The sequence below is a fragment of the Cheilinus undulatus genome, linkage group 22 (assembly GCF_018320785.1).
Source record: "Cheilinus undulatus linkage group 22, ASM1832078v1, whole genome shotgun sequence".
In the NCBI taxonomy this organism is placed as follows: Eukaryota; Metazoa; Chordata; class Actinopteri; order Labriformes; family Labridae; genus Cheilinus; species Cheilinus undulatus.
Window position 1 is genome coordinate 26,440,159 of NC_054886.1, and position 17,519 is coordinate 26,457,677.

Sequence of the window (17,519 nt, forward strand, 5' to 3'; positions counted from 1 at the left end):
CATCTTCACATAACCCTTTAAAGCCTGATACCTCAAATAATTGCCAGAAAATTATATTTTTTTGGAAATGTGGAAATGTGGAAATGAGATGTTTATTTAACTGAAATCCAGAAAAAAGAAATAAGGCCATACAATTTCACATATACATTTTTTGTTCCACATTTGATACATTAGGAATTGTTTGAAACTGATTATCCACTGGGGGGCATTTTTATCATTTATATAATTGTATACATTTTTTTTTTAGGAAATTGTTAAACATTTTGATTAGATAGAGGTATCAAAAAAATTGCAAATAAAATATGATACAATTGGTTTTAAAGGGATAAAGACATAAAAAAGAGCAAACCATATAAAGCTGCTGAGCTTTGTAAAATTATTGGTGCTTGAAGCTGATTATTGCAAAGTGTTTTGTCCCATTATGCTTTACCAAACAGCACATGTGCAGACACTTAAATACTAAAGGAGACAGCATGTAAGACTCAAAACAGAAAGAAAAAGACACAGGGAGACTGTGATGTGTTCTTCAGAGTCACTGCAGACAGGAACTGCTCTAGATAATGGCTCAAATTCCCAAAAGTGTAATGACTTTTTTTTGGTAAAAATGTGAGTATTTTGGGGAGCAGGTTGCCTAGTGGTTTAAGGCACTTCCCAGGTACGCGGGTGGCCTGGGTTCGAATCTAGCCAGAGGCCCCTTACCGCAAGTCTCTCCCCCACTCTTGACCCTGTCTCTGACTCTATCCACTGTCCTCCTTTATTTAATAAAGGCACAAAAATGCCCAAAAATAAATCTTAAAAAAGTGAACATTTTGAAGAATTTTTGTCACAAAATGTATTTTTTAAATAGTTTTGTACCTAAAGAGATGGAAGAACAAGTCTGTGCAAAAATAATTGGTCATTAATATTAACAATAAATAAAAATCTTTGAGTTTGCATTTCTTTTTTTCTCTTCTTTTTATAGTCCCATAACTTTTATAAAATTCAAGTGGCATTGAAGAAGCAAGCATATTCTTAAACACCAAGTTGTCCTGAAGAAAAGGCTGCATAGAGCTTGACACAGAGTTGATGTTTCACAAGCTTTTTTAGACAGTAAGTCTAGGCAGAAAAAAAATTGTTACAAAAACAGCACAGGGCTCAGAGGGTTAATATGGGCTGTGGTTCATTTTATTTTACAACTTGCTGCAGGCCAATTAAAATAGATATCAAAGACCAGATTTGGTCTGCAGGCCATAGTTTAGATGCTCTTGTATTATTTTAGACTCACTTTGATAACTTATATTCTGATAAGTGTTTCTCCTTGAGGAGGAGGGCTGTTATGTCCCAGTATGCTCACATGTCCTCATTAGCATACATAATTCTAAAAAAAAAGTCCTCAGAAGTCGGTAATGTCTACGCACGCACACACACACACAGCCAGTGGGCGTGGCCATCCTGACAGCACGGACTGCTGACAGCTTCAACACCAACACGCTGCTAGTCCTGTGTGAGAGGTTGCCATCCGACCAGAGAGCTAGAGATGTGCACACAAACCGCAGGCTAAACAGATAACACGGTTTTTCTTCTTCTTTTAATCTTCCGCGACTTTTAAAGAGGCAAGTTCTTGTTTTTACCTCCACTACGACGCATCGACAGGAGTTTTAATTGAATTTGAAGCGACTGTTTCTGCTTTTTAAGGTATGAAACGCAAATATTGACTTTTTAAATGACACTTCGGAGTTATCCTCGGGTCAAGGCGTGTGTTTAATCAGTTTCTTTTGGTCAACGTAGCTTTCAAACGCATTTTTCTGTCTATAAGTTACGTCTTTTTTATGTTTTCGTCAGCTTAAGAGTCAAATTTTAGCTTTCTGCCTCCTTCCATGACTTCAGACCGACTGCCACTAGCCAAACCCTCCGTATGTTGCAGCTCTTCCTCATGTGAACCCATAATTGGAGACCTCACTGTTGTGCTCGCGCTCTCGTCCGGAGCAGTGAATGATGCAGCACGAGCGCCTGCTCAAAGTTTTGGTCATCGGCGACCTCGGAGTCGGTAAAACGTCCATCATAAAGCGCTACGTGCACCAGGTGTTCTCCCAGCATTACCGAGCCACCATCGGGGTCGACTTCGCCCTCAAAGTGCTCAACTGGGATCACAAGACGGTGGTGAGGCTGCAGCTGTGGGACATCGCCGGTGAGTCAGAGAAGGAGTGACTCTGTTTGGAAATGTCTCTGTATCCCTAAATAGAGTATTTAAGAGCCAGAAACCACATGCGTGTAGTCAGTGGCTTGTATTTATACTGTATTTGCATAGTCAAATAAGAGGGTGAGGCACAGTGAAGCTAACCGTCTGTCAAAGGTAATAATTTACTTAAAACTTCCACATAAATGTGTAGTTCACTTTCCCTAGACTGGATTTAAGTTTTTAAAAACCTTATGTCCTGGTTAAGTCTTTTGCAAAATACCAAAAATGACAGCTTAAACCTACAGCCATTCATTTTTCTTAAATATTCCCAACTCCAAACTAAATCCAGGAAAACTCTTGCACAACTCTCTGAATTGCACAAATATATTCACAATATTTAAGGTATCAATGCTGCAGAAGAACTACCAAAGCCATAATTGTGTTGGCAACATTACAGGTACCAATACTGTAACTGATCTGATAGTTTCAAAATCTACAAAAGCTTAAAAAATGCAGTTAAACGAATACACTCTGTCTAAATTGCACAGTTGTGTTGGCAGCATTACAGGTACTAATGATGTCAAAAACTACCACCGTTTAACAAACCCTGATCCATTTCATAAAGGCATGCTGAAGATGGGTGAGAGCATCAAAATGGTGCAGTAAAATGCATACATACAGTCTAAATTGCACAACTATGTTGGCAACATTACAGGTACCAATACTGTAAATGATTTGATAGTTTTAAAATCTACCAAAGCTTAAACAACTCTCATCTTTTTCATAAAGGCACTTTGAAGAGGGATGAAAGCATCAAAATAATGCGATTAAATGCATACATACTGTCTAAATTGCACAATTGTGTTGGTAAAGGTTCAGGAACCTAACTTTTTTCTGACCAACCGTATTTGAAAGTACCAAATACCAAAACATTTAACCTAAATCTTTTTTGTGAGAAAGACATGTTGCAGTGCAGGAAAATACCTTAATGAGTTTAACACAAGTTGCAGGCAAACTCCTACATGTCTTAATTGCACAATTATGTAGCCAGTGATTCAGAACATTTAGTTGATAAATGGTATTCAAAAGTTCCACTAGAAAAAAAATTGATATTTACATAAGAAAGCTGTGCTGTGAAAGGATGACTGTTAAACATGCAGAAATATGTTGACAACACTTTATGGAGATGTTATGGAGAGGAAGAAATTTTTAAGAATGCACAAATACATTGACGATTTCACAAATATGTTGGCTACGTTTTGGATATCAAAATTTTAATTGATCAATAGAAACAGGAAGTAAAAGAGCACCAAAAAAGGTTATCTGCTTCATAATAAAGACGTTCTGGAAAGGAACAAATCCATTGGAAAAAATTGCACAAATTCATTGACAATTGCACAAATATGTTGGCAACATTTTGATACCAAAATTTGCATTGCTCATTTGAATCAGGGTGTACCAAAGTCTTGAAAAACATTGTAAGCTTTATAATAAGGAAGTTCTGGAGAGGAACAAATCCATTAAAAAATTGCACAAATACATTGATTATTGCATAAATGTGTTGGCAATGTTTTGGATATCAGAACTTTTATTAATCAGTAGAATCAGCATGTACCAAAGTCTTAAAAAAACTTAATACCCTTTACAAGAAAGATGTTACCAAGAGGAACAAATCCATTGGAAAAAATTGCACAAAAACATTGTCAACATTTCTAAGTATTTGTGCAGTGTGTAGGACTAAGCCTTCAGTGTGTGATGTTCAGGAAGAAGAAATGACCAAATATTGAGAGCAGAGAATATTTTTCTCTGTATTATTGAAACAGGTATCAAAATCATTTGTGTTTTTTACTAGTATCACCCTAAAGTTTAAAATTCTGGTTTCATGGCGAACATACTTCAAACCTGTGAGAATATACATGGTAGGAAAGTACACATACAGGGTATTTTTATTTACTTTTACTATTTTATTTGACAGTTTACTTCTACACTTCTACATTTTAGAGGTAAATACTGTTTTATTCAAGCAGATTGGTCTGACTACACATTTTCCTACCACCACCTGTCTAGGCAGTTAATACCATAAATGGTGCGTTTTCTGATAAGCTAAAGAATTAAATATTCTTTTATGTGTTGAGAAAATTCTCCTCCTTCTTAGGCCAAATAAACTGTTTAAAACCCAGCTTGGATTAGCTAAAAAATGCAAAGTCACAAAGCTGAACACAGGGCTGTTTCTGTTTCTGATCTCACAGAAAGAGAATTTCTGAGATACTGTGTGGTTCACACAGGACAGGAACAATACAAATGTGTGATTTGACCGGCCACAGTGCACTGTTGAAGGTTAAACTACCCGGTATAAAGTATGTTAAATGTATCTGAAATGTAGATATCTGCTGCAGCTACAGTAGTCAAAATTTAAAAAAAAAAAAAAGTATGAGACCATTTGAACCCTACGAGGCAAAAATGGTCTCCTACACTGCCAATTTTCCTTTTCTCCATCCTTTGTTGTTATTTGATCCACATTTTAAAAGCCTGATTATTAAAAAACAAAGAGCCATTTAAAAGCCAAACTTTCTGGGCTCAAACAAAGTCACATAAACATACAGCCTCCAACATTTTGACTCTTAAATTTAGAATTTAAGTATAGAATTTTTAGTTAAAATGAGTTCTCAGATAGTTTAGACTAAGTCATAAATGTTTGTCTGATGCTAGAATGCTAACTGTTGAGTAAACTGGCTAAAAGGCTCAGAGTTGAACATCTACACTTTTGTCAGTTGTCTCATCTTGCTGACATGTCCAACAATGATGTTGCACATTTTAAGTGTTGAGAAAATGTGGTTAACCTTTGTCTCTTCACAGAAATGCTACCGCTCCAGAACTTCCCATTCATTTCACAAAGAAGAGCTTGTTGTGTTCTGCTTCTATAGCCCATCAAGCCAATCTGATAGCATTTAATTTGATGTTCTTTTGGAGACATGTCCTTCTTTCTTCTCTGCACGCTCTGTAATTTATCATCTGTTGCTGAGCCTTTGTGTGTAATTTAAATATGACAGCTGATATGAGCTGTCATTTACATGAAGACATCTGCTGAGGCTGTCAGCCAGATGGACTGTTAACCAGTATCCAGTGATGATTTCAGTGGAGTCTGAGCCCACGAGTCTGTCTCATGCATACAAACACTAAGCAGATAATCATTATTGCTCTGTCAGATTGGTAATTGCATCACTGTTTAGTGTGAGTGAGTGAACGCTTATCTAGATTGAAGGAGCAGCCTTTCTGCTATTGGTTAAGGCTTTCTTAGCAGAGATAATATAAGAGCCCAGGAGGATGTTCGTGCAGAATTATTCAAAGGAAGTTATTTTATCACGTGCATGTGTCACGATAGAAAAAAAAAAAGGAAATATAATTAGAGCGTTTGCAAAATTTGGTATCGTTCTATAGCAGCACACACTTGCCCGATTTACGCCAAATTCAAATGAAATTGTTGCATCAGAAAATATTAATCTTTCACTTACTTAGAATTAACAAGATAGTAATCCCAACATTACAAGATTCTTTTCGAATATGAAAATAGTGCTGTTTTTCCAAATTTTGATGTTCATTTTGAAACAAGATAGATCGTGGCTCAGTAGGTCAAGTTGGCCGTCTCACAGCCTGAAGGTTGTGGGTTTGAGCCCCAGCTCCTGCAGTCACAAGTTGATGTGTCCCTAGGCAATACACTTAACCTCAGTTTGCTCCCTAGCCTTTTTGAATACTCCCTACAGCTATTAAAGCAACTGCAAAACAACTGAGGCTGAAATAATTTAACCCTTTAAAGCCTGAAAACACAAATTATAAAAACTATTATTTGTAATTTCCCCTTGCAGGACTAATAAAGCAATATCTTATTGTATCTTATCTTATAGCCATAAAATTCTCAGTTTTTGGAACTGAGATTAGCCTAACTTTCTACTGAAATTTAAAAAAATCAAAATTTCCATAAAATGTAACATATTTTTTGTATCTCATTTGATACATTAGGTGTTTCTGGTAACTGATAATCCACTTAAGGGCATTTTTATCATTTATTGGATTGTATTCAGAAGTTTTTTTAGTAAGTTATTGATCATATTGATTAGATACAGGTATCATAAAAGTATGTCTCAAAAATGATACAACAGGCTTTAAGGGGTTAATCAGGAATGACTTTGTGTATCCATTTTTCAGAAATCCACCTGTCAGCCATTATTAGCAAATATAATGCATGCTAAACCGCACGTATTTATCAGTCCATTCTTTCTTGATAAAACTGCTGTCTTCTGTGGAAACAGGCTTTTTGGGTCCAACTGCAAGTTTCCAGCTTGGGTTTTTTCACTTACCACTGCACAGCAAGGTTGTAATAGTTTTGAATTTTTCATTAGCTTTCATTTTTATTTCGTTTTCATTTTCTGTGTTTGATATCAGTTTAGTTTTTATTAGTTTTGACTGCTGGTTTGTTCGTTTAGTTTTTATTTTGCAACAATGCTTCGTTTTAGTGTAGTTTTAATTATTTTCAGTTAGTTTTAGGTTTTTTGGGGGGTACATGATATGGCTGAGTAAACATCATACATTTTTACAAACATATTCTAACAGGCTACTCTTCACTTATCATTTTATTCATTTAAAGAAGGTGTTTGAATACAACTCCAGGCGTAAAACTACCACTTTGTGAAGTCTTAACCAATCAAATCAGCCAATTTTACACTCTCTAGGCTCGGGTGTAGGTGCCACTCAGTATGGTTGTGTCAAAGACTAAAACTGAGGATATTTTGTCTCTATTTTTATTTTAGTTTAGTTTTGTAAACGCACTATACAGTTTTAGTTAATTTTCATTCTTTTGGTAAAGCTTATTTTTTATTTTGTTTCAGTTAACTAAAATTATTTTTGAATTTTAGTTTTAGCTATTTAGTTAGTTTTAGTTAACTATAATAACCTTGCACCGCATATTAGCATCGAACCCAGTCATAAGTAGATAACATGACAGCCACAGAAATATGCAAATGAAATATCCCAGTCGCCCCCTTGTGGCTGGCAGCATTATAGGGACTGGTCTCACTGTTAGAGATCCAAAAAATTCATTTGAAAGAAAATAAAGTATTAAAAAAAAAAGGTTAACTAGACCATTTATAAAATTTCTTTAGTTTATTTGAAAGTTAATTTTTTTTAAAATAAAATCAAAACATCAAAATGCCATTTTTGATTTGAAAAAAGAAAACAATATACAGTTATCTCTTCAACTAAAGTAAATTTAACCCTAAATGGTGTTTTTTGGTTTGGTTTGGAGAGCTGAAAGCTTTTAAGACAGCCAGTCAGGTAAGCACACAAGTTGACTATCTTATTTAAAAATAAATAAAGAAAGTCTGAACATATAAACCCAAGTAGGAACATTATAGCAGGTCTTTCTCCCTGCATGCAGAGATAACTCCAGTGTTGCATTATGCCCAATCATGGCTCTGTTACCTATAACCAGTGAACCTACTTATCTGTAAAATGCTCTCAAGCATTTCACAACTTTACCCATGTTTTTGTAATCCTATCCTACCTTTGTTGGAATATATTTTAGGGATTTAATTCAGAATGTGTTTATATTTTAAAACAATATTTTGAGTTTGAACATTACATTTCTTGTGTTTTTGTTTTATTCTATTCAGTATAGGTTGATTAGTTTTAAATCACTATATTCTGTTTTTATTCAAATTTTAAAGTGTCCCAACCTTGTTTGTAATTAGGGTTTGTAAATAAATTGACATATATTGTATGCATGTAAAGAGTGAGACAATTCCATTTTTTAATGTTAATGCTATTAAGGTCAGTAGTCAAAAAATGTGTTTAACTTTTGCAAGAATAAGGCTGAATGTGCTCAGCATTATAATACCCGTGTTTTAAGTTTAGCCAGAGGATTATTCTAGGCTAATGCAGTGGGTTATGAAAACCACAAACCCAAACTAATGCAAGACTTTCATTGGGAAGTTGGCCATTTGAGTCTTTTTTATTTAATGTTATGAAAATGTATTTTAGCTAAACTACTCTTTACTTCCCTGCCCCAGTTAGATTAGCACAGTGTCCAGGTAAAGAATATACTTCAGTGTTTATTGATAAAAACAGCTGTTCTGTACTTCAAAATTATGTTCTCACTGAATTATGTCTAAGATCTCCTCTCTAAATTTATAGAAGGACAATTAAGCATAGCTAGAAGGAAAGTGTTTTCCACCTAGCAACAGCAGAGAGGAAATTCTGATAGGTTGATTAACTACTCTCTTTCAATTTACCTTTTAAATGCCAAAACTGACCAAATCAGGCATGTATTGGATATATTTATTTGGGCTGTAGTCAACCAAAGAAAAACTTGGCCGGCTAAAATCGCACCAGATCATCAAGTAATCGATTGGTTGTGGGACGGACCAAAAACAAACAAACAAATAAATAAATGAGTGAATAAAACCTTCATGTTATATCTACATCAAACTTATCACTGAAAATATAGTCAGTGCATTTAGGTGGTAATTAAAATTCAAAATGAACCCAAAATTAACTTAAAAATCTTACATTTTTTGCAGTATAACCACCTTATGTTGTAATTAAATAATAATCCTTTTTAACAAAATGTTGCCACACAGCTGACTTTTTCGACATGTTGTCAATTAACGAGAAACGGAGAATAAACGTGCTTCACAGGGTTTGGTGGGAGGGTCCTAGTGACGTTGTTTTGACTTTTTGGGTATTTAACCTGTAATTAATTACCCTTAAAGGCACAAGTAAATTATATTTGAATAGTTACATTCATAGTTTTTTTTTTTATTGTAAATTATATTTTGTAAAACTAGATAACAGAAAAAATAAAAACACATGACATCTCCCTTCTCACCCCTGCCAAAAAAAAAACATGGATTCTTCCAATTAAAGTAGCATGTGCGATTGTTTGACCAATTGGATTTGGCCGAACATGAGGTCCTCGTCCAAATAATCGACCAATCGACTTGAGGCTGTCAGCCCTAATATTTATTTATTTATTAATTATGCATTTTGCATGTAATCATTGTCAATTAATGAATGATTATGGCTGGGCCATTAATCGAAAATGAGATTAAATTATAAAGCAGACAGTGCAATAGTTTTTTTTAACTTTTATGTTTCAAAATTACCAGTTTAATACAGTTTCTTTGCAGCAGAAATGTAATGTTCTACACAATATGCCAACATTTAACTGTCTTTTAAAAAATCATTAAAATCCTACTTTTCTTTTTTTACTGTGTATTTTCTTTAATCACAATGAGAATGACAGAAATAATAGTCCCCTTCAAAATAGCACGAGCCAAGAAAATCACGATTAGATATTTTTCAGAATCGTTAACCCCAAGTTTAATTGATCTGATGCTGTGCTGGTTATAAAATAGAATGGTTTTTGTTGTGTTTGTTTAGTAATATGTAAATCATCGCTATTCCAATATTGGGGAAAAATATTGCAATTTGATTTTTATCCCAAATTGTTCAGCCCTACAAATGATAAAATTACAACAAGTGACTTCTCTTTTTTTAAACACTTAGGACCCGATTGAAAACCGAGAGGGTCCAGACAGGTTCCCTTTGTTATACTATGTGTGTTGTTTAAATGCGTACTGCCATTTTTCAAGCAAAACACCTGTAAAACTTGATTTTTGTGTTTCAGAAGGATGGTATCAGTTCCATTATTCAGAAAACTGTCGTTAAACTTTTGTTTTTAGGACTCAGCCATCAGAGTGTGATGTAGTGACAGCATAAAGTGTTATGACTGTTTCTTTGTCCTAAACAGACAAAGCTGATCCACAGACAGAGTCGACTGTCAGTCTACTCGTATTTGTGTTGTGGGGGATTTCTGTATCAGTGCTTGTCTTGCTGTGAGGGTCATGTGCGCTCTATGTGTATCACATCCACTGATTCACCACTATATTAAGATCATGTGGAGGAAGTTAGCCGTCAGGATAGAGGCGTATTCATGTTTTCAGTTTAACCCAATCGTGTACCTACTTGTTTGAAACAAAATGTTTCTGCACGTACACAAAAGTTGGAACAGACTCTGCTCTTCTTGAGCAAGATGCTGATGGTGGAGTTGCAGAAGTTTGTCAGATAATCAATATGTTTGTTGACAGGTATCTAGAAGCATTTTGCAAACAAAAATGCAGTTTTTTCCTGACCTTCATCTTTAGAGTGTGATGCTTTTTGGGTCAGAATTAGCTGCATCATAAAGGAAACAAACAGCTGATTATTTGGTTTAATTTTTAAAGACAAACAGTGCTACAGAGCTGTTTACGAACCCAAATTCCTAAAAAGTTGGGACATTGTGTAAAATGCGTGCATTTACAGTACTATGATTTGCAAATCCTATTCAAGTGATTTCAGCACAGAAACAAGATACTTAATGTTCAAACTGATAGATGTTAATGTTTGATGGAAATATGCACACATTCTTGATTAGATACAGTACTTTCCAAAAAAGTTGGGACAGGAACAAGAAAAGGACTTGGAAAGTTTTTGAATGCCTGATAAACACCTTGAACAATTCACAGGCAAATTTTTAACCAGTTATAGCACCAAGATTTGGCATAAATGAGCTCATCTGAAAGGCTTCGTCATTCACAAGCAGTGAAATACTTATGAAGTCAGTGTCTTCAGTCCCCAGACACTTAAAATAGTCTTATTTGAAGAGAAGGGGATGTAACAGTGGTAAATATGATCCTGTCCCAGCTTTATTGGAACATGTTTCAGGCATCAGTTTCATAATTCCAACATTGAACCAAAAAGTTGATCTGTTTCAGCATTAGCTAAATATCTTGCCTTTGAACTTCATTCAGTTAAATAAAGATTTGCACATTACATTTTTTGTTTGTTTGTTTAATTCACATTCTACACAATGTCCCAACTTTTTTGGAATTTAAAATCAAGAAATAAAAAAATGATGGATTAATTTATATCTATTTCGGTTTCATATAAAAAGTTAGAAGTTTCTTTGTTTCTAAGTTTGATTGTTATGATATTCAGCTTTGAACTGGAAAAACTCAAGGTTTCTAATTACTGTAGTTACAGTGTCTATAAAAAAGTATTCACCCCCTTTGGTGTTTTACTCTACTTATTTTATAAATCAATCATGGTCAATATAATCTGGCTTTTTTTGGCAAAAACAAAAAACTTTTTTAATGTCAACAGATTTCCACAAAGTAATATCAATTAAATGAAAATATGTAATGTAAAAAAAAGTGACTGCATAAATATTGACCCCCTTTAAAATGACTGACATAATTCAGCAGAGCCGACTGGTGCTCGTAGTCTTACAATTACTGAAATGAGGATCATTCCCAGTGAATGCGTCTCAGGCAATTGTGGTAAAAGACACCTGTGTCAGAAAGGTCCAGTCACTGATTTATCAATATTCCTGGCTACCATTACACCATGAGGACTAAAGAACACTCCAAGCAAATTAGAAAAAAAGCTTAGTCAAGGGAAGAAGTCAAGGGATGGATTAAAAAAAAAAATTACAAGGCACTCAACATCCCCTGAAGTTCAGTTAAAATTATCATCAAGAAATGGAAGGAATACGGCACGGGTAAATCTGTCTAGATCAGGCCGTCCTCTCAAACTGAGTGACCATGCGAGAAGGAGACTAGTGAGAGAGGCCACCAAGACATCATGTGGGGATTATTCTCATCAGCTAGCCCAGGAAGGCTTGTAAAGGTAGAGGGTAAAATGAATGCAGCAAAATATAGTAAAATCTTGGAGGACAATCTTATTCAGTCTGCAAGAGAACTGTGGATTGGGAGAAGATTTATTTCCCAGCAAGACAATGACCAAAAGCATACAGCTAAAGCTACACAGATGTGGTTTCTAGATGACGAGGTGAATGTTCTGGACTAATATTACAGTGTCCAGATGTGACTCAATGATGTGATTGCAGCCAAAGGTGCATCTACTAAATACTGACTAGAAGGGGGTGAATATTTTTGCAGTCACACATTTTACATTGCATATTTCTGACATTAAAGATGTTTTTTTGTATGTCTTTTATTGTAAGAAAAAAAAGCCAAATTGAATTAACACTGTACATCTTTGAGACTGCGCTAATTCTGTTGTCTTCTTTATTTTCTTTTCCACAGGTCAGGAACGTTACGGGAACATGACCCGCGTTTACTACAGAGAGGCGGTGGGGGCTCTGGTCGTCTTCGACATGACACGGCTGTCCACGTTTCAGGCCATCCTCAAGTGGAAAGGAGACCTGGACTCAAAGGTTAATGTGATGAAGCAGCTAAAGTTGCTCTGTGATCATATGTTGAACATTTTTCCTCCCTGTATCTTTTGTACTTCTGCTGTAGTTGTCTGAGTTTCATTGTGAATTTCACCATGACACAGTAAAGTGAACTTGTGTTCGAGCTAGTGTTAATTCCCTTCTCTAGTTGTTTTTAAGAGTTGGTATTTATCATATTGTGAGTAAGCCTGTGGATCTTGTGCATGGTTTCTACAAAGAAAACTTCCCTTCAGCTACCACAGAAGACATGCAATGAAATCAATTTCAGTGTCCCATTTCAGAGAGCAGACTGTGACTAAAATAAATATGTATGTTCTGGTTCTTCTAGGTTGCCCTCAGTAATGGAAGGTCGGTCCCAGCTGTTCTTTTGGCCAACAAGTGTGACCAGCGGCGTCACGGTTTGTGCCCGAAGCTGCCCAAACTGGAAAACTTCTCCAGAGAGTACGGATTTGTCGGCTGGTACGAAACCTCTGCAAAGGTGAGACAAGACTGTCCTCCAGGTCCTCGCCTCATCAGATGCAAATACTTTCAAAATGTTTGCTTTTAGGGTGACAGTTTAGCTCAGCTGGTAGAGCAGAGGTCCAAAGCGGGGGCTAAAGTCCCAGATGCACTGGCTGTAGGCTTGATCCTGGCGCTGTTTGGTGTATGTCTTTCTTGCTCTCTCTGCACAAATTTCCTTCAACTATTCTATAAAAGAAAGACAAAAAGTCCCAAAAATAATCCAAATGAAAGTTTTCTTTCAGTCTATCTGTGCTCATTTCTCCTTTTTTAGTTCTGTTTGGACTGATGGCCAGCATTTATCCTGGCCTTCTGTCTCACTCTCTTCATCTTTAATTCCTACTGATTTTATATCTTTATTGCCCAGATTTCACTCTCTCTCTTTCTTGTTTGTCTCGTTTTCTCTCTAGAATTGGCACCCCCTTTTTTCACAACTTCACTCCTTGTATTTGTCATGAAGAATAAATAAAATCAATTTTTTTGTTTACTTAAATTTACTTGTTTCTGACTGAAGTGTCCTAGCTTAAAACAGCATCATATTGATGACATTTCTAACCTTATTTAGCGGCCAAAACTAGCAACTGTTAACAGCTTATTCGCATGAAGCCTTGTGCCTGAGAGAAGATAAAGCACAGACAAAAGACGCATTGTCTCTCATTTGTTCTATCTGGCTGATTGAATTTTCTTTTACCTCCTTAGTCAATAGATCTTTATCTGAAGGTGCAACGATAGCAGCTAAGTCTGAGTGTAGAAGAACCTTTGTGCTGTATCTGTGACCTCTTGTCCCTGCTTTCGTTCCCCTTTTTAACCTCTGATCACTTTTTGATCCTCCTTCTACAGAAACCACATGAAGAAGTGAAAGAGATGAACCTTTAATTTACACACCACCTTACCCCATAGGCGTGATTTTATTGTTTTAAGTATTAATCATTTATCATAATTCACTGAAATGTAGCTTCATGTGATTGGACAATCTCTTTCACTTCTACTGAGGGTTTTAGCCTCCTTTCAGTTCTTTCTTTGTTTCACTACCGTCATTGTTTTGTTTTATTTCAGAAACACACTTTTTTTGGACCTTTTTACAGTTTGAAATCCATTTAAAGTGAATTTAAAACTTAGTGTCTTAACCTCCTGAGACCTGAGCTTTTTTGGAATACTAGCTATATTTTCTCCCTTTATTTGGAATAAGTAGGACCTGATTAGTTTAAAAGCTCAGCCTTGTCTTTCAACGGGATTTAAGTTTGACCAAAAATAAATTCCAATGTTAACACAGATTCACAGAAATGTCCTAAAATTTCTATGAAAAATTCTTGAACACTTTTTTTGAAGATTCCCACAAAAAATACCCCAAAACTTCTTCAAATACATTGTTTCAGCAAACTTTATCATATTGCCTGAATTTTAATAAAATTTTCCCCCAAAATCCTATTGAAATTCCTAAAAAATGTCAAACAATATCCCAAACTCTCAAAGCAAATTCCCCAAAACATACCAATATATTCCCAAAGTTTTCATAAAAAATGATGGAAAATTCCCCCAAAAATATTCAAAAAATCCATGAAATTCCAATAATCTTTTTTATTTATTTATTTGTTTGTTTGTAAAGGGACCATGTACAATAAAAAACAAAAATGTTTCCATTTGATGCATTGTACCAGAGTTAGCTTCAAGCTAATTTACATCTGCAGTCCCTTGGCAGGTCACAATTAAAACATCAGTTATAAAACATCACAGCTTTAAGAAATTTCAAAGGATACCCCACAACCTGATTCCATATCAAATTCCCCAAATTAAAAAATAAATTTCCCAAGTTTCCATGAGCATACCTAAAAATTCTGATGCATTTTTAAAGAAAAAAGAATCAAATAAAATTCCCTAAAAATCACAAATACATTTCCCAAATTAACACAAAATGACTTCAATTTTTAGAAAAGAATCCCCTAAACATAAAAATCCTTTTTCATGCAAATACTCTAATTTTTTACAGCAAAATAAATGCTAACGAAACTCTCTGAAATACACAAACATTTTCTAAAAAATTCTCGAAAATTTCCAAGATATAATCATAAAAACATCAATGAAAATCCTGAAAAATTGCATAGTAAATTCTCTACTAAATGATTTACTTAAATGTCAAAGGACAGTCTAGACAGCTGCTTTGGAATTTTTTCTCAGATTTAGGATGAGAACAAGAGCTCAAATCAGAGTTGTCTTTATCATGAGTTTATTAAAAAATATCATTCTTGCAAGAAGAGAAGTCTCACAAACAACACGTCAACAGACAGCTGCAGGGAGAGGTCCGCCACATGCGGAGTGATTCCCTTTTTTGTAGCATACTGTACAGGGGTGGATGCTGTTGCATAATTGCAAATCATCATCAGACAAAAATATCTGCATACAAAGTACAAACACAGCATTTCGTAGGCTAAGTGGCACTTGAATGGGTACTGACCTTTGCTGACACCATTTCTGCATACTACACTACTTTCAAAAGTAAGACCATAAGAGTACATGTGTGAAAACAAATCAGCACAAGTTATCTTTATGTCATTCCTTTTCCTGTCATGAACCAGCCTAAAGTGTGAGTGGTTTCTTATCTGATAACTGATCTGTCACACCTTGGAAGTTTCTGTGTCAGCGAAGCATCCCCTAAATGTTCAATGTCAGCAAAGCATCATGTGTACAACAAATGAGCATGAATAAAAAATGACTTTTCCAATACACAGCTTTCTCAAAAATTCTAATTATAGAATTTCTTTCCATGTTGGAGAAGGGCCAGAATGTGATGTCCTCATATGTGCACACAGGGTCTTGGGAGGTTAACACACTAGATATGTTGGAATAAGGTGGCTGTAAACATGTGAAAACACTGAAATTTGTACTTAGACCTTTATAAATTCCTTCACCTTTTTCCTGGCTTGGTTTTATCTGAGCAGGGCAAATATATATATGAGCCCATGACATCACCTGCCCCTTTGGGGAATTACCCCGCCCTGTAACACTACGATATAAAATTACCAAGCAATTAATCTCAGTACAGTCTGTTGTTAGTGAATGTCACTGTCTTCATTGTAAGTTAACAGCCAGCTATATGCTGTGTTTCTGTTCATTGTGAGGTAAATTTCTAAAATCTGTCAGTGAAGTTGGTCTACAGATCATCTAAAGTATTATGCATTTGTTCCAGAAAACAGTAAATTTAATCCGCAAATTACACAGCTGCGCTCTAGCCAGAGCTCACTGTAAGGTTAGGGGGCAGGCTAATTACTGGAGTGCTTAGCTACAGTATTTTTCACTTAAACCAGATGCAGCAGGAACAAACATCTTACCTGCTGAAGGTGTGTTTTAATCCATGTTTCATACGTCTTTGGTCCTGGATGACTAAAGAAGCTGACTGTGGCTTTATCTCTCTCAAAGCAGCCTCAATCCCTCATGTCTGTTAGCATCATGATGCTAAAGTTTAGTAAAGTATCCAGTGATATACATGGTCTATTTCTGCCAAGTATGACACAATAAAAACCTCCAATGCTAATCATCATTGAAGTCTTTTATTTTGAAGAGCAACATCAGTAAATGGAGTGTTTTCAGCAGCAACTTCACAGCAAAAACGTCTCACAAACAGGAGAGAGAGACATTACTTAACATAACTCTTACCCTCTGTCTCTCTAGGACAACACCAACATTGATGCCGCCATCACCTGCCTGGTCAAAAACATCATGTCTGTAGAGGAGGAGAGAGAATCGAAAGATGCCTCCGCCCCTGGCGCCACCAGAACTGAGGCTGAAGGCAATGTTCTGGTTCTGCCGCGGTTCGAGTACAACACGAGGGAGAAAGGACTCAGCGGCTGTTCAGGCTGCTCATCACATAAACACAGAGACGGAGACGTGTGAGATGAGGACAAACGTGTCTGAACTTAGAGAGTGGATGACGATGAAGCAGCAATGTCGGATCAGTCTGTCGTCCTCATTAATATCTTTCTTTAGAGAAATTGCTGGAACGTAGAGAAAGTTTAATCTAAAACAAGATTTGAAGTTGTTTTGTTTTCTTTGCAAGGGTTTTTATGAAGCATTAATTATAAAATCTGTCTTTTTGAAACCACAATCATGTCTGAATCGATTGCCTAGTTAAAAAACTTTTGAAAGAAGTTGGCACAAAAAGTAAAATGTATCTGAAAGCAAGGTGCCTTCTTTTAATTAAGATAGAACATTTTGTCACAGCAGAGCAGACACAACCAGACAGACGAGTGTCCTGTTGTATTATGCATAAAACTGAACCCAGTCTTTGCTTGTGAACAAATTTCAAAAGCTACTTGTTAAATTATTTTCCATTCATAAAACTGTACTTTTAACCCTGGCTTTTTCTTTTCTCTGTTATTTTGAAGGTCATCTGTTGTGGTTTTGATGCTTTAGTGATAAAAAAAAAAAGCTGCACAAAAGAAGTAATCGCTTCAAAAGCAAAAAACAGCAATTTTAAGCCAAACTATGCATCTTTACCCCTCTCGATTAGCTTCTTATGAGATTATGATTTATTATTTGGAGCAAAGTGTTAAATGTGTGGAAGTCGAACCACAGAATGGA

The 17,519-nt window shown here is 35.6% G+C and overlaps 1 protein-coding gene across 2 annotated transcripts; it reads left to right on the forward strand.

The window, feature by feature from the left end:
* Nucleotides 1–1,466: 1,466 nt before the first annotated feature.
* zgc:162171 (uncharacterized protein LOC565931 homolog) lies at nt 1,467–17,290 on the forward strand. Of its 2 annotated transcripts, none has more exons than XM_041778810.1 (5): nt 1,467–1,674; nt 1,867–2,167; nt 12,298–12,428; nt 12,775–12,924; nt 16,611–17,290. In XM_041778810.1, the coding sequence occupies exons 2-5, from the start codon at nt 1,972–1,974 to the stop codon at nt 16,830–16,832; spliced, it is 699 nt and encodes a 232-aa protein (XP_041634744.1). In that variant the 5' UTR covers nt 1,467–1,674; nt 1,867–1,971; the 3' UTR covers nt 16,833–17,290. The 2 variants fall into 2 exon arrangements, with proteins under 2 accessions (XP_041634744.1, XP_041634743.1); XM_041778809.1 differs by having other exon boundaries at nt 1,904–2,167.
* The last annotated feature ends 229 nt before the right edge of the window (nt 17,291–17,519 follow it).

What these genes read in the sequence shown, in the direction of transcription:
- zgc:162171 (XM_041778810.1), top strand. Translation starts at nt 1,972, where the DNA reads ATGATGCAGCACGAGCGCCTGCTCAAAGTTTTGGTCATCGGCGACCTC. An exon ending in AAGGAGACCTGGACTCAAAG is followed by an intron (nt 12,429 to 12,774) that starts GTTAATGTGATG and finishes TGGTTCTTCTAG; the next exon opens with GTTGCCCTCAGTAATGGAAG. An exon ending in GGTACGAAACCTCTGCAAAG is followed by an intron (nt 12,925 to 16,610) that starts GTGAGACAAGAC and finishes CTGTCTCTCTAG; the next exon opens with GACAACACCAACATTGATGC.